Source organism: Triturus cristatus, chromosome 6 (genome assembly GCF_964204655.1).
Source record: "Triturus cristatus chromosome 6, aTriCri1.1, whole genome shotgun sequence".
NCBI lineage: Eukaryota > Metazoa > Chordata > Amphibia > Caudata > Salamandridae > Triturus > Triturus cristatus.
This window is the reverse complement of record NC_140589.1, coordinates 1,395,920,408-1,395,945,441: the sequence shown is the minus strand read 5'-3', so window position 1 is coordinate 1,395,945,441 and position 25,034 is coordinate 1,395,920,408. Positions and strand designations below refer to the sequence as shown.

Sequence of the window (25,034 nt, the reverse complement as noted above, 5' to 3'; positions counted from 1 at the left end):
GAAGGCAAACGGGAAGGCACTCGGAAGGGATGCCCCCTCCTATCTGGGATTCACAACAGTATGTATTAATGGTTTGTAGTCACAGGTGCGGTGGCAAACCACTGATCAGTTACCAACCCCCAAGTTGGACTGGTAATTCACTCACAAAGAGGAAGCTGTCTAATAATGACAGCTTCCCCTTTAAGAAGAGTGCCGGCAGCAGTTCAATAGGTGGTCCAGTTATGGTTTTCATGGCGGTGGTCAGTAACCATTCCTGGGCAATGTCAGTGTCTTTCTATGTTATTTCGTAACTATGAGTTTACTCCTGCTATCTGTTGTAACCCCATCCAATGTTGCTGTGTTGAAGGGACAAGCAACCGCCAATTATATCCACAAGTCGCGTTTCATCACTACAAGGCAGTGTGCACACGCTCCATAACTGCAGGTTATTGATGCATAGAAGTCACCTGTGTCCCTTCTATGAATCAAATGAATGAATGAATAAATAAACTACACTTTGGTGGCAGCTGCAAGTGCGCGCATTCCTTTGTATTTGTAAGGAGTGACTGGAAATATACAGTTTAAATAATGTTGCTACGTCTATGCTCGATGTATTTTTCAATTTATTGTGGCCACTATGGCTGTAGAGTGGACCTATATGTATCACTTAACGCCTTCAGCCAGAAATGGCTTTTAACCAAATACTTTGTATTCTGATAGCGTCAGTCTTAAAATCCAAGCACGCAGAGTATTGTAGCCGATACAAAACATGTTTAACGGTTTCTCGGGTTACAAATAAAATACACAGCTAAGCAGGCATTATAGTGTCATCTACAATTTGGATTTGATCATATTCTGGGTTCGAGGACATACTGGGCTTCCCGTCTAAATTCCCTGTCGTTAAGACTCAAATGGTTAAAAAAAGAAACTTTTTTTCTTCATTTTTAAAGGGCCTATGCAGAATTGTAAATTAAATTTATGTAACTTTCACAAGTACAACACATTTTGCTGGAGGATTTACCTCCTAATTCATTTGGTGATTGGACTGGTACTCTGGCGCTGCGTGCCACCTCTGCCTCGGCTCTCCTCACGAATTTGGCGGCTTTCGCTTGCCGAGATCTACCCATGGGATAACTGAGTACCACGGATATCATGATTCGCTAGAACTTGGATTGGACTACAATCTAAAACAAGCATTGGCATAGCCAATAGGTCTCGCCTTTGAGACCTTACAATTGTTTAGCTATGCAACAGTTGCATAACTAAATACTTATAAGGTTCCAAAAGCGAGACCTATTGGCTATGCAAAGCGGCCGTGCGGCCACGAAAGTGATCGCGATCAAAGATCAAAGCGGCCGTGAACGGGAAAGTAATCGTGGTAAAGCGCGGCGTGCACGCCCGCGCACATGCACTATAGCTCTAGGCTGGCCTGGTAGCACTTTTTGGAGCCCTCTCAATAAGTCTCGCCAGATCAGCGCATGCGCTGGATCAGGCGAGACCTAAACAGACTCTTGAGTAATAATTGAATTCTGAATACTTGTCACACAGCTATGGCTAAGCTTTTTAGGTCTCGCCTGACCCAGCGCATGCGCTGGTCTGGCGAGACTTATTGAGAGGGCTCCAAAAAGTGCTACCAGGCCAGCCTAGAGCTACAGTGCAGGTGCACGGGCGCGCGCGCAGCACTTTACCGCGGTTACTTTCACTTTCGCGGCCGCACGTCTGCTTAGGTCTCGCCTGACCCAGCGCATGCACTGGTCTGGCGAGACTTATTGAGAGGGCTCCAAAAAGTGCTACCAGGCCAGCCTAGAGCTACAGTGCATGTGCGCGGGCGCGCGCGCAGCACTTTACCGCGGTTACTTTCACTTTTGCGGCCGCACGTCCGCTTTGATGTTTGATCGCGATCACTTTCACAGCCGCTTTGCATAGCCAATAGGTCTCGCTTTTGGGACCTTATAAGTATTTAGTTATGCAGCTGTTGCATGGCTAAACACTTATAAGGTCCCAAAGGCGAGACCTATTGGCTATGCCAATGCTTGTTGTAACTTGTTATTGTCATTTCCCAAACATTACAACACTACCTTTAGATGCCACTGTGTGGTAGTCTTTCCTCACAAATGTAGGAATCCTGCGCGGCAGACCCAAAAAGTCTGCAGTATTATATTAAGAAGGTTGTCACATTCAAAATACATGTAGATTAAGTTTTCCAGAGTACGATATTTTATCACAACTAAAAAAGTAAAAGCTGATGTAACGGAGTACATCAGAGTGGCTCATTGATGAGCACCCCTCGATAAAGTAAAAAAATGTTCTTCTACGCTGATCGAGGAAAAGGTAAATTGTCGTTTAATTTAATACGTGCCAACCATCCCCAGGTAAGGACAGAGGTTCAGCACGGAGACACTTTTAAACATATTTAGGGAAATATATGGAGATTACTAACTTTCTTTTATAAATGAAGAGTACACAATCACCGTAGTGTACTTGTCACTACTCCACAAAAAGAAAACAAAACATACACATCAGCAAATCAAAATGTCTCACACCCACAATTTCATACTACACTCTGTCATAAAATAGAAACAAACACCCACGCTCACCCTCATGCCTACACATAATACAGAACCAACTTTACTTCCAAATTTTCTACCTTCACTAACACCTAGCACAAACTGCCCAACACAATACACCCGCCTCTCAGCCACTGCACAATATAGAGCATTAAAACATTATCCACATGCTCCACCACCACCCCGAACACATACACCTTCCACCCTAAACAGACGCAAACAAAATAAAACATGCCACTCTTCACAACTTTCCATCTACTTGTCTATTACACAAGACTACTCAGCAAAAGCAACACACCCCACCAACTCACTGTCAACCACTATTCTCCACCACCTTCACACTCAAGACTCAACAAAAATGCTATCTAAGCCTGCTACATGAGGATTATGATATAGACAAACAACACTATTGCTATCTCGACACAGGTAATATCAACACTAATAATACACCTACTACAACTTCAAGGAATAATACTCACTATTCTAGAAAACGAAGTCACACCAACCCTAAAACACAATCTCTAGACTGCCTATTAATAAATGTTCGATGACTCTCTAAAAACAAGCACCACATCTACAACCTACTCACTGACACACAACCTGACTCGCTCTCCAGAACTGCATCAGGGTTGGGGGATTACATGGCTCCAGTTTTGCTTGAAGCCGTTCCTCCAGGCAAACTGTCACAGAAAATCGCATAGGCAAAAGAGGAGGAGGCCGTTATATTCAAGGAATCCATAAATCTCAAAAACGCTGACGACAATTCCATACAAGGGTGTGAGGCCCTCATCGCCAGGCGCATCGCAACCCTACACCAACTTCCTCCTGTAAATTTCTCCTTTACAGACTACCACCTAGCAATGCAACATTCCCTGACACATTTCTAGACAGATTTAAACCTTATGAAACTACACTCCAACCTATGATTTCTTGGTAACCTAAACATATGTTTGATAAACCAAATATGCCCCATCAAAGAATTATCACCACCGGCCTAGACACACTGAACCTATATTAGATCATCCAAAAACCCATACACATCGCTGGACACATCCTAGATGTTATTTTTGCAAATACAGAACTAGTTACATTTCAAAGGATTACTCCAGTCACATGATCAGACCATCGTCTGGTAGCTTTTCAACACAAAACACCACACCTAAGGCCACCTTACATGCAACCAGATAGCGACCGTGGAACAAACTTAATTTTGAATACTTGAAAACACAACTAACATCCAACAAAGATCTAGACACACAATACATTCAGTTAAAAACTCTGAGTGGCTCCAGGAGGCATTTGATAATCTAATACCACCAAGAACAACAAAACAGGACTAAAGAATACAAGCACTTTGGATGAATGCATAACAAAAAAAGATAAAACAACAAACTGCAAAGCACCCATGCGCCTGGCTCAAAACAAATAATCAAGACAAACTTCACCTACACAAACCTAACAGAATATACAAGTCAACAATAAAGAAAGGTAAACAAAGGTTCTATTCAAACAGAATTCAAAATGCTAACTTGCAGAGAACATAAATGCACAAAAGGAACCCATCCTATTTCTCAAAAATGTACAGACAAACTGACAAATCAATGCATAACGAAAGCAGACATGTTAGACTCTTTAAAAACAAAGGAAAACTACCAGCACCAACCAATTTCTAACAGTCCCCTCCAAGGGTAGGCTAAACCAGCCTCCCTTACTTCAAACAACTATCAGAAAGTTGATTTATGGATCTTGTCAAAGCAACAAGGCTTGACGGCTGCACTTCAGACCCTTGCCAACCACAAATCTTCAAAAATTGTTTTTTTTAACTACTTCAGCTGCCACACTAGTTAGAACAATCATCAATAATTCTTTAACCACAGGAATCTTTCCGGAAGACTTTAAAAACCTGGACCTACATGACCCAAACAATTACAGACCGATTACAAATGGACCTTTTTTGGGCAAACTAACAGGAAAAGCAGCATTCACCCAGCTGTCACAATTAATTTAAGATAACTCCATACTTCCAATTTCCAAACAGCATTCCATCCGGAAGAGGCACATAATAATCTGCCCTCATCACTAGCTGGGAGGACGTTAAAAATGCAGTAGACTAGAATAGGGTAGCTGTGCTACTTCTCTTAGAACTTTTAGCTGCTTTCGACCCAGATGACCACAACACTAATCCAAAGACTCTACGAAGCTGAGATAGAGGGGACTGCTCGCGACTGGATCACATCCTACATTCAAAACAGAACACATGTCATCCATACTCCCCCCCCCCCCCCCTTCTCATCCAAACTGTACTTCACAAAAGTAAAGGTCCCTCAAGGCTCTATCATCTCACCCATGCTTTTCAACATCTACAAGAAGTCATTACCAGCAATGATAAAATAATTTAACCACACATGCTCCAACTATACAGATGACACACAAATACTTCTTAAACTGTAAAGCTCCAAAGACATAGGAAACTCAAAAATCTTTAGTTGCCTCGGACCCATTGATCAGTGGATGACATGGAGACATCTCAAATTGAATGCGGCAAAAACTGAAATACTCACATGTGGCAACTGGCCTAACGATTTGGAAACATCTCCTAAAATATCTAAAGCAGTAAGAAACCCTGGAATTACCATGTACCCCAAACTATCAATGAATCTCCAAGTGGATAAGTTAACAAGATCAGGCTTCTTACGATTAAAACACTGCAACGCATCTTCCCCCACTTAGGATTTCCACACACGGTCCAAACTACTATCTCTCTTGAACTGTCTAAACTTGATTACGCCAATGGCTTCTACCAAGGATCATCTTTATCAACTATGAAAAGACTACAACAAATTCAGAACTCCGCTGCTAGACTACTCCTAAATGTAAAGCCAAAAGCCCACATCTCCCCTGCCTTGAGGGCCCTACATTGGTAACCGCTTGCCAGAAGATACACCGTCAAGCTGCTTTTACCCACAAAGCAATACGTGGAACTGGACCACTTTCATAAGGAATAAAAGCATCCACTGCTTACAACAAAGGAACATCTGCTCCAGATTGGCACTGCACCTCAAAACACCAGCATACAAGAAAAAAAACGTGGGTGGAACAACTTTCGCCGTTAAAGCAGCCGAACTAAGGAATTCATTACCCCCAAACATAAGATCCACAGATAACGATCTTATCTTCAGAAAACTACTCAAGAGTTGGTTCTTTCCTACATGACCACCAAACTCAAAACACAAATGTGCAGCATACACCTGTGTATGTAAACATGTAGAATTTGATTATATTTATGTATTTATTATGTATTTATAGAGATGTGCATTTCTTTGTTCAAATACATATACTACTTCTGGTTTAAAAATATATAGATATTCTTAAAGGTCTGCTCAAAAAATGTATAGATTACTTGTGATCAAGACCGCAGGCTTGCGGTCGAAACGCGTCATCTCGACATATTAATGCAATAAACATTTTTTTTGCATCTTCAATTGGAGTCTGTGCCAGTGTCTGACCCGGCGTGGTCTCTCTGTGGGATCCTGGTATCATATTACTTATGATATATATACATATATTTCTATGCTTAACATGTATACAGGCCACTGCATAGTTTATATAGAAGTTATATGTTTATATGCTTATGGGTCTGTTTATATTTTATCTGGCACATTGTGTAACTATGATCATAACAACTGTATCTATAGGTGCTTCACTATTGAAATATTAGGGGAAAAAAAAATATATATATATTTATATATAAAGAAACAAATAAAAATAAATAATTTCCCAAAATAAAGAAAAATATTAATTAAAATACATAAATAAATTAGCTTTATGTACAGCAACACTTGAAAGCCTGAGTTTCTAAATATTTACCTATACATGCATGTATTGGACTTTATATAATACAACTTTATATCTCTATTATTTTCCACGTACATGTATACCTTTCTATGTAATTACGTATCTATATACTTATTACTTTACTCCTACTGTAGAAAAAAACCTTCAACTCTCTCCAATGCACTACTCTATGTCTCATCCTATACTTCTCCCAATATATCATCTACCTCCACTCTGACTCATGCCAATTCTCATTGTACTACAATGATCACCCTAATAACCATTTCTAGACTCTTCTCTATCCCTTTTTCGACACATCCTAAACCTCATTTTACTAACATGATCTCCCAAATAACACGTTCTAGACTCTTCCCTCCTTTGTCCCTCCTTTATCCTATTCAATCCAACTAACAGACTCACATGTCCACCGCTTGAATTAACAACTTTATATATCTGTATACTAATCCACCACTAATCCATGTTGGGTTACAGAGTAGCATACTACTCGTCAGGGGTAGTAAGCACTATATAAAAACAAATCACAATATTAGCTTACTGATGTTCCCAGGCTTCCTTCAGGGGGTGTAATGGGCTACTGCTCAACTAAAGACAATACATTTAGATCATTTGCTTTAAAGGATAATATTTATTGCTTAAGAAGAAAATAAATAAAAAGACCAGGCATTAAAAAAATTCCCCCTACTTGCTACTAACATCTAAAAGAAAGTCAGGATATAAGTCGCAAATTTCAGTATAGTGGTACCTCACGGAGTCCAATCTACCTTTCTCAATCGTATGCTATGTATCAAAAAAGTATATTTCTTCGTTACACAATGAGATGTACAGGAAAACACAGAGGCCGCCTATGAACAGAAAATTGTTGGAACTGAGTGCTACAAGCCATATATTCAGCACACCTCTTCTAGACATTGCCACCAATATAATTTTGGCCAGTCTCCTTTTTTGCAAATTTTGCATCCACTGACTCCCAGTTGATCAAAAGGGAGATTTCTAAGCCATAACAAGATATCTCATTGTAAGCACTAGCCCCAAGTGTACAAAGTGAGTGGTGTGTTTATTTTTCTTTTCTATTGGTACAGGCGTGAACAAACAGTGCAAAAGTATGAGGTCCTCACTCATCTAGGCACATCAGACAACACAAGAGTCATCTTCTCCCCGAAAGTGACACCACTTCACAAGCCTAAATGTGCCAAAATGCACCAGTTGCACATTTCATATCCAGGGCAACATACTATTCTAGATCAGGGTTTTATTTGAGGCATCACATAGATGCTATGAATACATTTATAGTGTACAAGAACTGTGGTGAGCACTATTTGCCACTTAGCTTCCAGGGCCACCCTCCATTTCCCCTTTCACTGAAGCCAGGGGTCTGGCATTTTCGGGTAAGCATTCCTTGTAAACAGAAAGCGGTTCACCTCCCTCACTTAATTGACTCAACAATCCATTGAGAGGGAGAATCTCAGGTTCTTTGAGGAATGTTGAGCAGGCTTTACAAAATTTGGTGGCTATTCCAGTATTTGTCAAGACGTAAACATTTCTGATGTTCCATTTATTCCACATAGTCTCTAAAACCTAGAAATCTGCGGTCTTCATACATATCCCCAAGAACGTTTGGGTTACCCTGCTCTTCACATTCCACTACATTAGCTGCACACTTTGATTATAAAGCCATCTTCCAGTGTGGTACATACATTCATAAGAAGACCTATTAGCTTTCTGCTATATTCTAAACCTAATACATGCATGTATGGGGTTAACAGTTCAGTGCCAATATAACATTAGAATTTATAACAAATTCCAGTGGAGTTTTGAAGTCCCAATTCATGTTCGTTATTAAATCCACATCTCCAGAAAATGATGAGACCACATGTTGTAAATGAACTGCTATATAATACTCTTTGTGGCCAGGCAGGTGCAATCCACCATTGTCCTTGGAAAGCCTGAGTGCAACTAATGCTATCCGGGCCATCCAGCCATACCAGAGTAGTTTCAACAAGAGTGCATCTAACGTTTTGTACACCGCCTGAGAAATCTGCATGGGCAGGCAACAGTCTGGGCACAATCACAATTTACATAAAGCAATCCTGCCCATTTCCAACATGTCTGTGTTTGGAGTGGAGTAAAATACCAATGTACTCAAATTCACTGTTAGTCCAGATGCCATGCTGTATTCTACTATGGTTGTCAAAATTCTCAGGAAAACAGCATATAGTTTCTTTAAATGTGACAAAGTATCATCTGCACAGACTGGAATTACAAGCCTTTAAGCACTTATCACCAAGCAGTGAATCGCTTCCTCATTATTTGTGAATGTGGTTCCAGCATAAGTGTTTAGATTAAAGCGACAGTGGGCACCCTTATGCGCCCATTTGCCTACTTCCCCCTTAATGGACAGACTGGGTCCATCCTGATATGTGTGTTAACATCCTTCTAAAGGAAGGAAACCCAAGCTGTGTACCCCTGAACAAATCCATAATGCGATAGTGTTGATATTGTGCCTAGGGCTGGGCATAATCCTTGTACTAGAATTACCGCAAGATTATGCAGAATTACACAATCCGAGTAATTCTGCATTTAGTGCTATTTTTTAGGGCCAAAATTGCCCTTTGGGCGAGTGGCTGCATTTTGCACTAAGAAACAGCTCTAAATACAACAGACCACAAAGTGCTCTCGCAGTAGAATTACCAGCCCCCCCCCCCCCCCCAAAAAAAATAACTAAATTACGCAAGTGTGTTTAATCACATTATTATCAATAATTCTGTGTCAAAGAGTATCACAGAATCTCCAAAATTCCTCCAATTTGTCTGGCTTAAATAAAATTCCACCCACGCCTAACTGTATCAAATGCCTTGTTCTCATCCAGCCTAGTAACAATGTGGGATATCCCCATGATATAGCCACTCCATTAAAACAGTCAATTAACAAGGATTGCTGTTGTATGAAGCCGGACTGATCCTCATGCACCAGCACATTTATCACTCGGTTTCCCAGTATTTTATTATCTACATTAATCCTGGAGAGAGAGTGGCAAGTCTGCCTGTCTTATCGGTCTTTCATAAGTTTAGGGAGCACTCCACAATCCCCTCCATTATCAACAATCAAGTCTTCCGCTGCCATAACTTAGGTATTCTTTCTCCCCAAAGTACCATAATGTGTTTTACTAATATAAATGTCTATGTGTGACTATAACCTATGTAGACAGTAGTAAAAAGATTATCCCCCTTCCCTATGCTACATTGTCCCCCCTCAATGAGACAGAGGGGCCAAATAAACACCAGCCAATTGTTCTGCCAGGGGAGACGTATTAAATAACTCTCTATTGTCCTGGTGGCGATACCGGTTACCAGGTTTAGAAGTGACTGGCAAGATGTCGATCAGTTCTAAAGCATTGCCAGGATCCAAAGGCAGTTCCCGTCAATGCTTTTAATAGTATGGTGCAAAAACTATTTTAAAAAAGGAAATCCCAAAAGACATTTATTCTTTTAGGTCCAAAAGATTTGATATGAATGACTACAACAATCAGCATTCAATAAGCCACAGCAAAATGTGCCCTAGCTTCCGGGGTACTTTACACTTCTGGAGATTAAATGCTAAATTCCAGGTACTCCTTAATATCTAGAGATTAAAACATTCTTCACTAACACGTTTTCTACTATTTGTTTTAGAGTTCAACCACAGTGTATACGGTGAAGGGTCTTCTAGTAGACACATTTTTGTATGGGTGCAGAGGCCATTTAAAAAAGTCCAGGAGACGATTTTGCTAATTATGAAAAACTCTTAGTAATGAGGGATTGCACTATCTAGTCGCTTATAGCGAGCCATGAAGAAGTTCATTATGTGAACAAAACACACGTTGGCTAGCTGGGCTGAGAGGTTACAACATCTTTGATACTGGAATAAATATATCTTTTCTACCCCAGAAGACATATGATTTCCCTTACCTGACTCTGAAAACATCACGTTATTATAGGAATCGCACCAGTTTTAAATTTAGATGGACTATGAACTATATTATCAAGACTCCTTGATGAACACAAGAAATATTAAGACTGCTTGAGTGCTGCTTCCTAAAAGTTTGCTTGCAATTTTCATGTTGGGTCTTTTCAGTGGCTGAATCCAAAGGCGGTTAACCACTGATAAAAATGAATGCCATATTTATAGTAGGTACAATGTAATTAAGCCGCAGCTGCTGCTTTCGTATTGTTGTGCTGCTTGCCAAATTAAGACAACGGTGTAACTCCGTGGTACTCATAGTATGGCCCGCGGGCCACAGAGGCCCAGCAGGCCTTCATTGGTGGCCCGCGGACCTTGCCTTGCTGTTTTTCTACGTTTACAGTGAGGCCGGCAGTAAAAACAGAAGATGGCCTCAGGAGCATATGTAGTGAATACGTATTGAATACGTATTCACTACATGTGCTCCTGTGGCCAGCTTCTGTGTTTACTGCCGGCCTCTGTGATGTCATACACGGCACTGGAGGGAAGCTTCCCAAAAGGCCCTTTAAAAGTGGACATGTTCATTGGATTTCAGTGTGGAGTTGATGGGTCTGCCCTTTACTACATCTGGCTGTAGTGTACTATAATATGGCTGAAAACAGAAATAGGCATATCAATGAGGAAACAAGTGTAGGTGTTTGCATTGCACCCTTTAACGGTGTCTGCATTGCAGTGCACCCTGTAAAGGTGTTTGCAGTGCACCCTGTAAAGGTGTTTGCAGTGCACCATACACCACCTTAAAACATTTCTGCATGTGGGAGGCATGCATTGTTTCCATAGCAAAGGATGTTTTTACAAGCTTTTCACTGAAACTGGCCTATTTCCCTTTGGCAATCAATGTTTTACGGTGCAGTGACTCCACACCACCCACTTCTAACACTGCAGCTTTACTTGTGACTTAAAATAGATTGATCTGACTCCACAAGCCACTTGGCAGCCCCATTGAGATCCTGATTGACAGGTTTCAAAATTCCTGATATCTTGCTTATCTAGTAGGTGTCTGTGGGTCTTCAGTGCCATACAGTGACTGTGGCGAACCAATTAACCATAAGGCCGAAAGTCAGGGATTTTGTACATGTAACTAGAAACTCAGATATAGCACTGTAAGAACATCTCGCCAGTAAAAATGGAAGCCGGCCACAACTGCAAGAGGAAGCCTTTGGCATGCGGAAATGGAGGCTAGTCTCTAGTAGAGATTGAGGGCAGTCTCAGATATAACAAGAGGTCGGTCTCAGATGGACATGGAGGCTGGTTACAGTTATGCACGTGGAAATAGAGGCTGGTTAAAGGCACATGGGGCCGGTCTCAAACGTAAGTGGAGCCTGTTGCAGGGGATAAAGGAGGCAAGTCTCAGGTAAGAATGGAGGTCAAATCAGGTCGAAGTAGAAGCAGAAGCAGATCTCTTGAGAGTGGACACCGAATCAGCAGAAGAAAAAGCCAATCTCCGAAGTGACTGCAGGCCATTCCCCGACAGAAGACGCCATTTACAGGCAACATACACAGAGTAGTGTGGGTTTCCTGTGCCTGAGTCACTAATAAAGTTCTCTCAGTCCATCTGCTCAGACTGACTATGTCAGTGCGAAAAATTCCCCCAATAATGAAGCCATTACTTATAACAAAAGACACACAGAAAATGGACGGAATGCAGAGCAAATCAAATATTCACCCCCAGTCAATAGATCTGGGTTAAATCCATCGTTCTTTTGCTCACCATGCCACCCCAGTTAAGACCCAGCCGTATGGAAATCAGTCTTGACCCTGTGCCTCATGGGAACATCCCAGCCCGAACTGCCAAGCCAGGTTCTCCCTGGACCGGAAACAAGCATCCTGGGCCCGGATTACTCATAACAAGCTGCTCTGAAGATACTTTAGAGCCGTGGTACTCATAGTACTGCCCGCGGGCTGCCAGCGGCCCGGACGGCCTTCATTGGTGGCCCGTGGACCTTGCCTTGCCGTTTCTACATTTCCAGTGAGGCCGGCAGTAAACACAGAAGATGGCCGCAGGAGCATACGTAGTGAATACGTATTCAATACGTATTCACTATGAATGCTCCTGCAGCCATCTTCTGTGTTTACTGCCGGCCTCTGTACCATCACACACGGCACTAGCGGGAAGCTTCCCAAAAGGCCCTTTAAAAGTTAGCTATAAGCGCTTTCACAACTGACTTTTAAAGGGCCTTTTGGGAAGCTTCCTGTTTCTGTGTTGCCGACGACGTCCTCTTTGTCCGCAGCCTCTTCTCCACCCGCAGCAGCTTCATCTTCAAGTGTGTCACAGATATTATTTGCAGTAATATTAGTGAACTGCTGATGTGTTACAATATTGATAACACACATCACTATCCCTAGGCATTAGATGTAAACACATTTAGAATTTGGACAATTGCACCTGTATACTGTCAGTGCCCTGGCCTAAGACGGCATGAAAGAGCTGAAATTAAATCATGAATTAAAACCTGTTCTGAACAGGGGCCCTCAAAATAGGTTTGGCCCAGGGCCCCCAAAATACTTAAGATGTCCCAGTTTCTTTCTCCACTCCTGCTGTCCAGTATGTATGTATGTATGTATGTGTGTGTGTGTGTATGTGTGTATATATATATACACATGATGATCTTCACTCATGATGCTTTTTGAAAATTCAGCTGTCATCTGTGCAGCCACAGAGCAAACCATCTTGTACTACCTGAGGAAGGCGGAAGCTGAAACGTTGTAGTGGAAATATATTTTTGTTCTTTGGTGAATCTATCTGTTTGAGTCACTTCTTTCTTGGATATTTTATTTCTTTGTGACTCATTGTATCCTTTGGGATCCAGATTTTTGCCCTGGCTGGCTGTTGTTTTCTTGTGATCCTTCATCTTCAAGTATATATATATATATATATATATATATATATATATATATATGCGTATGCCGGGTCTGGTGGCTCAGTAGACTAATGTGTCCACTGCAGGAGCCTATGTTCAACCTCATGGTCACAGTTTTTTTAATTTTAACTCTAGCCCCCCCCCCTACTGACACCACCCCCACTGACCCCGCCCCCACCGGTGCGGCCCTCGGCCACAAACCACACAGTAAATTTGTCCCCCGAGAGAAAGTTTGTGAGTACCCTTGGTCTGATCATGAAGAACAAAGTTCAGGGTCTGTGCCTAGTCTAGAAATTAATTAACGGAAGGGTTTCAATATACTTTTCAGTTCTCCTCCACTCTGATCCTGAATTGGGTTAAAATGTATTTTTCGATATGGCATCTTGGAGCAAATACTGAATGTTGGAGGGGGCTAAAATGCAGAATGCCCTTCCCCGAGAGCTAAGCCAAGCGCCCAATGTGGTTATCTTTCAACAAAGATTTAAATGGCACCATTTTAGTGATAAAACCTTTCATGATTGTGGGGCTTGGCAGTGGTTAACTGTGATTCTCAGATTCTTCGCCTAGGAGAAGGTGGGCAAACTTTCTAGAAAACAATTTGGCTGATTCATATTTTACTGTGTTTATTGTTGCTTTTTTCTTTTGTTTTCATGAATTCTCACACATTCGTCCTGAAGATCTGCTTTCTGGCAAATATTGTGAGCATTATATATAATAAACAAAAGCCCATAACAAGGCTAGATCCAGAATATGTAAATCCACAAACCAGTTCCTCTTAATTACAAAGTAAAAGGCTACCAACTTCATGCTTTACTGGGGCCATGGAACCCTGCAGTGCACCTATTTGTTTTTTAAGCAAGATGTTGAACATCTTGCAGGAAAACATTTTTTCATTAAACTCTCCTACCTCTTTCTGGAACTTAAGATTCTTTCCTCCAACCACACATATCTCAACTTTCAATACCCTAGTGTTACTTCAAACTTTTTATGTTTCTACAAAACAGTTAATCGAGGGCAGGTTCTCCTACTTCATTAGTTCCTTTTCAGGTTGAGCCTAGCGTTGCAGCGCATGCACTACTCGCTTTGCGAGGCATGCAGTATTTAGTATAGAGTGGAAGCTTCGTGGAAGCTCCACCCACTCTTAGCTCATCTGTGTCATTGGCTTAGGTCCTAAATGCTGCCTTCTGATTGGTTTTAGGCTTGTTAGTCCCTCACCATGACGGCCATGTCGTCATTTGTGTCCTTCCATGGCTACTGGTCCCTTTACTGCACAGAATACTTTCTACCCCCCCTCCCGCAGCCCGTGACTTCTTGGGGCCCCCCTCCCACGCACTGCCAGTCGTGCACGTGCCTTCTCGCGCCCGCCCGCACTCCCGCTTCCAATGTAATAGGTCTTGAATAAATGCGAGTCTTATTGCATTGCAAATGCTTGTTCCTTACACCTTGGCCTCCCTTTAGCATCACGAGGGGGCTAAAAAACCCCCGCCTTGCTTCCAAGTCATAGAAATTATTCTAAAAAGGAAGAGCCCATTTGAAGCAAGGCAATATATGTGGTAATGAATTGAAAGGGATTTCCATAGAGAAAATAGATTTAGCGTGAGAGAATATCAAACAATTTAAAACGTCACAGAGGGTCGTTTTCAAACGTAGTAACAAATGCTAAAGATTTTTAGTTTAGATATTATAAATAAAAAATGTTTTTTTGCTTCAGCTTGAATTTCAAAATCATTATACTTTGAAACACCAGACACTTTTACTAAAATTATTTCAAAACTACCTAGCACATAACCCCGACCTTGGTTCTGCTGTCCACTTACGTTAACAATCAAATTATTTAAACATGGCCTCTTCAACGACGAAGGGGCAACGGTCTCCCAGGGAGCGGCTATGAAGCGTTTGTCCTTGCTCAGTGTTCATGCCGCTCCCACTGGCAGGGACTCTGTCGGTTCGCTAGCGCTCGCAGACGGTATTGGTTTGTCCCGCGGGGCAAACCGTAAGGGAGGGTGAGCCGCAGCTGGGAGAGCTGTGAGCCGAGACAGCGGCTACTCCCGGGACCTCAACACTGCCGCCCGGGGCGAGAGAGAAAGCAGGGGGTAGCAGACTTGGCAACCATGGTGAGCAAAGGCTGGCCGAGAGTAGCGGTCGTATTTATTTATTTCTTTTTGCAGATTTATATAGCGCGAACTCAACCCAAAGGTATTTGAGCGCTTTACATGAGCACCGGTTACACAAGGACACATTCATTTATTTTTTTTGGTAGGCACTGGGAGATTAAGTGATTTGCCCAGAATCACAGGAAGTGGACTCGACCCCGAGGCTCGAACCTTGGTTTCCAGCACCAAAGTCGGCAGCTCTAGCCGTCAGACCACAACCTCTCCGTATGAGGAAAGAGGAACTGTATCGCACGCGGGGTACGTCCCTTTAGCTTCCACTGATGCCTCTGCTTCATCGGAAGCTTAGATGGCTACTTTCACAATGTAGATAGTCTATACAGTGACCCAGAATTCCCCAGAGGTTTCTCAGAGTAGGGATGAGCTCGGGCAGGCGCTACTTCTTTCCTACACTGGGGCTGAGAAACCATTATTATCCGGCAAACAGGTCACACCATGCACGGCTCCTCTGCTCTGCCATTCTCTGCAGACTCATCCTGCAGAAGCTGGGAGCGCTGCCGCAGACCCGGGCACCCGTAATTGCTGGTTTTTATTCTCCAGTTAAAAGTCATGGTGTCCATGCTTTGGAAATGGAGCTGACATCCCAGGATTCTATTCTGACAGCTCAGTCTGACACTCTTTTCTGGCACCCGAGTGCTCATCTCGAACTGCAAGCCAACAATTCTTATATATTTGGATTCCGAAGGATACAGATACGGGTACCCAGCAGCTTCAGTTAACAGTTCTTCTAGGTGGCCATCAGCCCAGCACCACCCAAGAGCCATCTGTGATCAACGGCAAAAAAATAAGCGCTGCGCTGCCCAAGATGTCATCATCAGGGATCTTATAAGTCAATCTAAAACAATCTGATCAAGAATAAAAAGTAGAATACAATTTGAGGAAAAAGGAAAAGGTTATAGGTTCAAGCTCATGTAGCACATTACCTATTAGGCCCTGTTAGATCCAACCAATGAATAAGACATTGGTACAGAGCTTCTCTCTTTCCCACTACTGCCCCAAACACCAGTGGAAACGGCCACCTTGCCGCAGTCCCTGAAAGGCCGCACAATGCACGTTTGAACTGAGAGCATTGTAGACCGAGGGTTCTTAGTCATGTTTCCAAATATCTAGCTCAACAGCACTTTTAAGTTTAGCAACCCACATAGATCGGCTACTGATTAGGGTCTTCATGGAATTATTTTCCTGGCGTTATGTATGCGGTGTTCCCCATCATTGTCAGTTCAGAATCCTTGACACGTTTTCCCATTCTAAATTCTGCTTATACTTTTTATTTCCCCACTTCATGTTGTAATGCACCTGAGGATCATGCTGGGCCGAATAATTTTGTTCACATCGAAATGATTCATCAAGCTGACCGTCATTAGGGCGTAAAGAAGGACTTGTCAGCATTGTGCCGCCAAAGGAGTCAAACAGAAAAGTTACTAGTACAAGAATGTCATTCAGCTAAGCAGATGCTAGTCTCAATAGTTTAGTAAAGTGAATGTAAATCCGGATTGTGATTGTAGGTGGCAAGCAGTATATCTGGCAAACTATTAGTAAGTTGGAAGATTAACAGAGGAGTATTGCTGCCCCCCCCACCCCTCGCCAGAATGAGATCGTGGAATAGGCATGATGACAAGTCAGTTATGTCCTTCTTCTTAAAAATGTCATCCCTTCGTGCCTCCCCTTTTTGATTGTCTTGACAAGCCAGCATCCTACAGACTGTCCATGGTTTGTTGGCCTTTGATTGGCAACTAATACAAGTTTTTTTTGTTAACATTTGTCCATCCTATTAGAGTTGAAAGCATCAAACCATTTTGAAGAGTTGGGGGTACTTGCCCATCAAGAGTTGTTTTTCAATGAGAAACACTTGGGGCGGGGTTAGAGTTATGTGTCTGACTTCTGATTTAATAGTTTTGTTTTTTTAAATCTTTTTATTTGCATTTCCAAAATAATTAACAATCAGTCTTAGAACAGCCTGATACAACAGAATCAAACCAATCAACAATAAAAAGATATGACAAATCAGATTTGTACCACAATTCAGATGAGTCACTTATACACCCAAAGTTTAATCCGCTGTACTCTGTGTGTCTGCGTTGGATTGTCTTTGCAAACAAATGTGCAACGGCTCCCAGATGTCCCTGGGCTTATTAGACAACGTCAAGTCCTCAGCATATAGTTCCAGCGTGCCTTTACAGTAAACCATGTCTCTAACCCAGTTCTCAACACTCGGTGCTCGTCTACTGCACCATGTTATGTCAACACCTCTCTTAGCCATGAGCAGGGCAATACGTACAAATTTCCCCAAGACTCCTCTTACATGAGGGACGTAACCCAGCAGACAGACTAAAGCGGTACATTGAACATTCGAACCAGACATTTCTTTTATATGTTGCACCACTCGCTCCCAGTAGCCAGCCACCCTCCCGCACTCCCAGGCAAGATGCATAAAGTCAGCTTCCATCTGCCCTTAATAGTTATCTAAACGTTTTCTAAGGGGTTGAAATGGAGGGCGTCACTTTTCAGTTGAACTTCCTTAGACACTGAAACTGAGGGGAAAACTTGCTAACTTAATTGTATTCCACTTGTTGCTTTGATCATTTCTGGAGCTTACTTTCCCTCAATGTTAAAGAACAGTAGATGTTTTAGCACCCAGGCACATGTGTGGCACAGCTAAATACATATAAGGTACCAATGGCGAGACGGATTGCATTGCAAATGCTTGTTTTCCTGTGATTTTGCTTGATCGGTCTCTTCCACAATAAACACATTGTATCACATGCTATTCCCAGCGGTTCAGTGCACTTGTTGCTTCAGGGTATTGAGTATGAAGCTAGCTAATGAAGTGAACACCGGTTTCTATAAGCTAGATTCAAGCACAAACAGTCGATGCATTTCAGAGCTGCCTGTAGTTATCGGAAATTATTTGGGTATGAATATGATGACATCAGTGTCAATGAAGGATGTAGGCAATACAATAACAACCAAAAGCTTCTGCTGAGGCCTCTCTACTGCTGTTAGAAGATTTAAGAATTATACATAAGTAGATAGACAGACAGATGCTTGTTTTTTGGCTAAATTGCACGATTTCATTTACTATTTTTTCCATGTAAGGAATTTTAAAAAAACAGATACTTCATGTGGTGTAGCGCATGGAATTAAGTGCCGTCTGAGCTGTATACTATGTGGTTTAAGATTCTTTAGAGCCGAAATAACACTTATAAATTGCTTGTGAAATGAATTAACAGAAATTGCGCTCAAGTTCATAAACTAAATAAACAACAATGCAAAATTTCCCTCACATATAAATAGTCCGAATGTACCTGTCAAAAGCGTTACATCGGCTGGACTGAGCTGAAGCCAGTGACGAGAGTCTGGATCAATCGCAACATCTTCTGGTGAGTTGAGGTCATGGTCCTCCTCGTCGTAGGTCTGCCATGCCATTGAGGAACTCTCCGGCTCTTGACTGAACCCATTAGCGGTCTCATTAGCACTCTCACCTGCAATACAGAACAGTCACGAGTGAGCCTTTCGAAGAGCTCTACGTCCACTTGCTACAACACTTCATGCCTAAGCACCCTACTGCACCTCAAAACCTCTTTCACTGCACCTAGCTGTTCCCATTTAGGTCACCCTACAACCATCACCCTTTTAATGAATCGCCCAAAGGCTTTCAAGAACCTTGCTGAAAATCGAAGCGCTTGTGATGCTCCGGTCTCTGTAGCCGTTTATCCTCTATATGTAAAATTTGGTTGAGGTATGTGATATTCTTGGGGTGTCGGGGCCGGGGATGGTGATGTGTTCTGCTGACTAAGGTTCTACGGCAGGGGTACTCACAAACTTTCTCTTGGGGGCCAAATTTACAGTGTGGTTTGTGGCAGAGGGCCGCACATTGGGGGCGGCGTCATTGGGGGAGGGGGCGGGGCTAGAGCAACAAAAAAAAACTGACCATGAGGTGGAACACAGGTCCCTGCAGCGGACGCCTTCGTCCACTGAGCCACCGGACCCGGCATACACATATCTCTCCCTCCCTCTCTCTCTCTCTCTCCCCCTCTCTCTCCCCCTCTCTCTCTCTCTCCCTCTCCTTCTCCCTCCCCGTCTCCCTCCCTCTCTCCCTCCCTCCCTCCCCCTCTCCCCGTCTCCCTCCCTCCCTCTCCATCTCCCTCCCTCTCCCCGTCTCCCTCCCTCCCTCTCAGTCTCCCTCCCTCCCCGTCTCCCTCCCTCTCTCCCCGTCTCCCTCCCTCTCTCCCCGTCTCCCTCCCTCTCTCCCCGTCTCCCTCCCTCTCCCCGTCTCCCTCCCTCTCCCCGTCTCCCTCACTCTTCCCGTCTCCCTCACTCTTCCCGTCTCCCTCACTCTTCCCGTCTCCCTCACTCTCCCCGTCTCCCTCACTCTCCCCGTCTCCCTCTCTCTCTCCGTCGCCCTCCCTCTCTCCGTCGCCCTCTCTCTCTCCGTCGCCCTCCCTCTCCGTCTCTCTCTTTGCCTCTCTGTCTGTCTCTGCCTCTATCTGTCTGTCTCTGCCTATCTGTCTCTGTGTGTCCCTGTCTCTGTTAGTCTCTACCTGTTTCTGTCTCTCCCTACTGCCCTCTGTCACCCTCTGTCCCCTTACCGGACTCTCACACCCTGCTGTTCTCTTGTAATTCTTTGTCACCTCTCCCCCCCCCGTTCCCCCCCCTCCGCTTGTGTTGCAGCTGAGGCAGCTTCCCTTCCAGGGCACACACACCGCCCCACCAGAGTACTTCACAGGTCTTTAAGAGGCCATTTGCATGATAATGAGGCTTTGTTGTATTTCACCTCTTAGCGCCCCAGCAGCTCCAATCTGACTAGCGCTTCAATCCCCGGCCCCCACAGAGCAGAGTCTGTGTTTGCTGACACTGTTAAAAAAAACTAAAAACACCGGTACGATGTCTGCAAGGTCCGCGGGCCGCCAAGAAAGGCTTGCCGGGCCGCACCCCTGTTCTAGGGAGTGGGGTTGTACAGGTTGCTGAGGGTGGGCGACAGGCACTCTGCAAGTTGGGGGGGGGGGGGGGGGGGGGGGGGATGGGTGGGTTCCAGACCCATTCAGCAGGGAGGGGGGGTGTTCTATTGGGATGATGGGGGTTTGTTTAATATGTGTTTTTTCATGTTGGGTACTGGCACATTCTAATACGGATCTCTCCAATCTCACAGGCAGTGCAATTGTTCATGGCATACGAGACATCCACTCTGGCCGTCTTCGGCCACGCTTGATAACCTGGGACTATTTGATTCTTATTGACTTGACGTGATGACCCAAGGTGTTACGCTTAACGCGGCCACGTGGAACATTAATGATTTGGGGGACAAAATTAAGAGGGGCGTTGTGTTGCAGTACATTAAGCGGGTTGAGCTTGATCTTGTGTTGCTACAGGAAACACATCTGGTGGGGAACTCTTGTAGGGCCCTGAATAGGAAAGGCTATAGCTTAATGGTTCACTCCGGCTTCACCTCAGGTTCCAGAGGGGTGGGGATTTGGTTTTGGAGGGGTTGTCCCTATATCATCCATGCCACCTGGACCGACCCTCAGAGCAGATATGCTGCAGTGACGGGCTCCTGGGAGGGCCGGTTCATCAATGTTATTTCTGTCTACGCCCCCCCGGACTGCAGCACCAGACGCTGCGGAACGTGGGCACCCTATTGCTGGAACTGTCTTTGGGGGTGTTGATATTGGGAGGGGACTTTAATCTTCCGATGAATGGTTCTTTGGACCGTCTCCCGCCCCGGGGGGACCCGCATAGAGGCTCACGATTGTTGGAGTTCGCGAATGCCCTGTGGGTTGTAGATATTTGGAGGTGGTTCAACCCGCTGCACACACGCTTCATGTTCCAATCAGGAGTACACGGTAGCCAATCGTGGATTGATTACATGTTCACACATGCCCAGGATGTTCATGTTTTCACTGGATCCAGTTGTCAGGCCCGTGGGATTTCCGACCATTCTCCTGTTCTGGCGATCCTGGGGTTCCGCCGAACAGGTCGCCCTTATTCCATTAGCATACAGCCCTGGACACTCAAGATTCCGCATATTAAAGAGACTCTCTGTAAGGACACAGAATATTACTTAGCTGAGAATGTGGGCTCTGTCAACTCGGCAGTGACACTTTGGGGGGCTTTTGGGGCAGTCATAAAGAGCAGGGCATTGTCATCAGTGGTAGGGCACAGGGCGGAACGGTCTAGGAGGACGACTGACTTAGAGGCGGATTTTTCTGCTCTGGAGGAGTCGATTACACGAGATCCTAACCCCACATCCCAACACAGCCTCGCGATCAAGAGATAGGATTATAGACAGCTCCTTTTGAGGGTGCCATGGCGAGCTCTCTGGCTTCCCGCCATAGGATTTATGAACAGGGCGAGCGAACAGGCAAGCTCTTGTTGTGGCTTGAACGGAGGGAACAAGCTGCCAGATGGGTACATGCTATAGCCGATCCGGTGGGCACGCTTCTCACCGACCCTCAACTTATAGCCTACACCTTTGCGGCCCATTATGAAGAGGTCTATACCAGCATGCCCACAACTCAGGCCCCACTCTCGGCTGACCTCCTAGTCATCATTGACGTTCCTACCATCTCCCCACAAGATAAGGATACCCTGGAGGCGGACATTATGGTAGAGGAGGTTCAGAAGGCTATACAGGATGTCCGATCTGGTAAGGCCATGGGTCCCAATGGGCTCCCCATCGAGCTTTTTAAACCCATGTCTTCACTCCTCGCGCCACATCTGTTGAATCTATACACTGAATGATTCGAGTCGGGCCTCCTCCCCGCTGATATCCGAACCGCGGCCATTGGGGTCATTCACAAACCAAATAAGCCTGTCGAGGACTGTGCATGATATCGCTCCATCTCCCTCCTGACGGTCGAGGCCGAGATCCTGGCTAAACTCCTGGCAAATCGACTCCTTCCTTATGTAAATGACTTGGTCCATCCGGATCAGTCAGGAGAAACACGGCTCGAAATCTGCGATGGGTGCATGGGGTTTTTGGTAGGATTCCCACTTTAGAAGAAGACGCAATCCTATTATCAACACATGCCTCTATGGCATTTGATACCATAGAATGAGATTTTCTCTTTGCCGTATTGGCCCGCATGGGGTTCGGACCCAAATGGATATGCTGGATCCGACTTTTGTATACCCAACCCACTGCACATGTCATTGTCAATAACCATCGCTCCGCCACTTTTACTCTTCATCGGGGCACGAGACAGAGGTGTCCCTTGTCCCCATTACTCTTCGCTTTAGTATTGGAACCGCTCGCGGTGTGGGTTCGGGGTGACCCGGGGATACGTGGGCTTAAGTGGACGGCAACTCATGAGGACCGGATCTCACTCTATGCAGATGATATTCTCTTAAATCTGGCTTCCCCCGTGCACTCACTGTGACGGGTGTTCCATATTTTCCACATCTTTGGTGCCTACTCTGGATATAGTATAAACTGGTCCAAATCCCAGATGTATGCACTATGGGGTGCTCCCCCGGCGAGTCCTCGGGGCTACGAGATTGCGGTGGCCCCCTGGGGTTTTCAGTATCTAGGCATCTTCGTCACCCCAGAGGTCGACCTCTTCTTTGAAAAAAGACCTGCTCGGACCTCTTCAGCGCTTTAGGTCGGATGCCCTCCATTGGCGTTCTCTCCCTCTGACTCTCCTGGGGCGGGCGTTCTTATTTAAAATGCTCGCACTTCAACGCTTCCTTTATGCCTTGCAAAATGCCCCGAACCCGGTTCCAGATTCTTATTTTTCCCAAATAGATAGTGTATTACGGGGCTTGTTGTGGGAGGATCGCACGCCACGAATTGCGATTAACAAACTTACAATGGGGTGGTATGATGGGGGCATCGGTTTACCGGATTTACAACTTTATTATCAAGCGTGCCAGTTGATCGCAATTAACAGATGGGTGTTCGGTCCTCATGATGACCCTAATTTCCGAACAGACCATTGGTTAATGGGACGGGGCGGTAACAACAGAGTGTCATATACCAATCCTCGCAAATTCAACTTAACCGGGCCCACGGCACGGACGGTCGAGACTTGGCATAGCGTCACCAGAAAGGTGGGATGGCATAATCGTTTGACGAAAGCGACTCCCTTATGGGAACCCGATATTCTCTGTCATCTTAGTACATGCTCTGGGTTTGACAAATGGGATACAATTGGGATTTCTGCAATCAGGGATATCTGGACGAAGGGGAGGCTGGCCACATTCACAGAAATACCAATTGGCTAAATCGGAGGCATTTAGATACTTGCAGATCAGGCATGCTGTATCTTCTGCTCTGCTGAAGGAGGGCCCCCTCCCCGCCTCTTCCCCCTTAGAGGACCGGTTGGTGTTGGATCCTATGGAGCGCAAAGCCATCTCACTCACTTATAAGAAACTAGTTAACAACCGTGTAGACCCGATGCAAAAATTACGACTGGGCTGGGAAAGGGACCTGGGGGAGATGGAGGACGACATGTGGCGGGACGCACTGGCCTCCCCTCGCGAAGTTGCTATTACCATGCGCATGCGACTCCTCCAGTCCAAGATACTTCACCGGGTCTACTTCGACGGCACACTATTGTTCAAAATAGGTAGACGCCCTGACCCACTCTGACTCCGCCATTGCAATCAAGTGGGTACCTACTATCACATACTATGGGAATGCCCTTGAATTCAGGGATACTGGGGAAAGATTGCCCGCCAGCTTGCGCGGGCGAGTGACAAGTCCATTGAGCAATCGCCCCAACTATGCCTGCTCAATATTTGGGGGGGCAACTGACCTATCCCAAGCCGCACAGACTTGGGCCTCAATGGGCTTTGTCATTGCGAAACGGAATATCGCGCAAAAATGGGGGGTGGAGGCGGTCCCGCTCCTAGCCGACTGGGGAAAGGATATGGACACCGAAATGATTGCAGAGAAGTCTGTGTTTAAGAGTCGGGGTTGCCCCAGGAAATGGGATCAAAAATGGGGATGATGGAACAAATATAGGGGGAAAATTTGCATTTCCCAGACGGTGGAGCTCCGGAGGGACAGACGAACATTGATGGCCCAGTTGACAGTGGAGGTGATGGCTTCTCCCCCTTAGCTGTATTGTCTTTGTCATTTCCTAACTCATGCTACCTATCACATTATGTTCCGGGCTCTTTGGGTAGCATTTTCTCTTTTGAGGGATCAGATATGGTTTGGATTTAATGCCTGTAATGATTCTCATTTTGTCTATACGTGGATGTTACAATGCTGATATTAGTATTGGAGGGGGGAAAATCTTATAGTAACTTCATACTGCTTGTGCCGGTATCCGGTTTGTGTTGTAAACCAATAAAAAAAAGTTTATTAAAAAAAATAAAAAAATCGAAGCGCTGTCTGACCTAGTCAGTGAAAGGAATCGCTATAAATTAACTAATTCCTGGGCAATCCAGAGATCCTTCACCCTCTAACTCTAATCCTAGGCTCTTCAGATTCAACCACAGTGCCCCGACCACCCAGTCTTGACCAAGTTCATTCCCGTAATGCCGGAGTAATTGTCATCCTTAGCCCTGATCACCTCTCCTACACCTCCCCCACTCCCTTTCCTCCTAGCTCTCTCCTACATAATTTCCTTTCTACATCGCTGGCTCGCCCACCCTACACC

The 25,034-nt window shown here is 44.6% G+C and overlaps 1 protein-coding gene across 7 annotated transcripts in view; it reads right to left on the bottom strand.

Annotated features, from left to right (window-relative positions):
- Nucleotides 1-25,034, bottom strand: part of RALGAPA2 (Ral GTPase activating protein catalytic subunit alpha 2) — a 1,855,355-nt gene that overhangs the window by 1,089,950 nt on the left and 740,371 nt on the right. For all 7 annotated transcript variants that reach the window (XM_085612413.1, XM_085612412.1, XM_085612410.1 and 4 more), the window contains one exon: nucleotides 18,735-18,911. In XM_085612413.1, coding sequence (XP_085468539.1) covers nucleotides 18,735-18,911 — 177 coding nt within the window. The remainder of the gene's footprint in view (nucleotides 1-18,734; nucleotides 18,912-25,034) is intronic.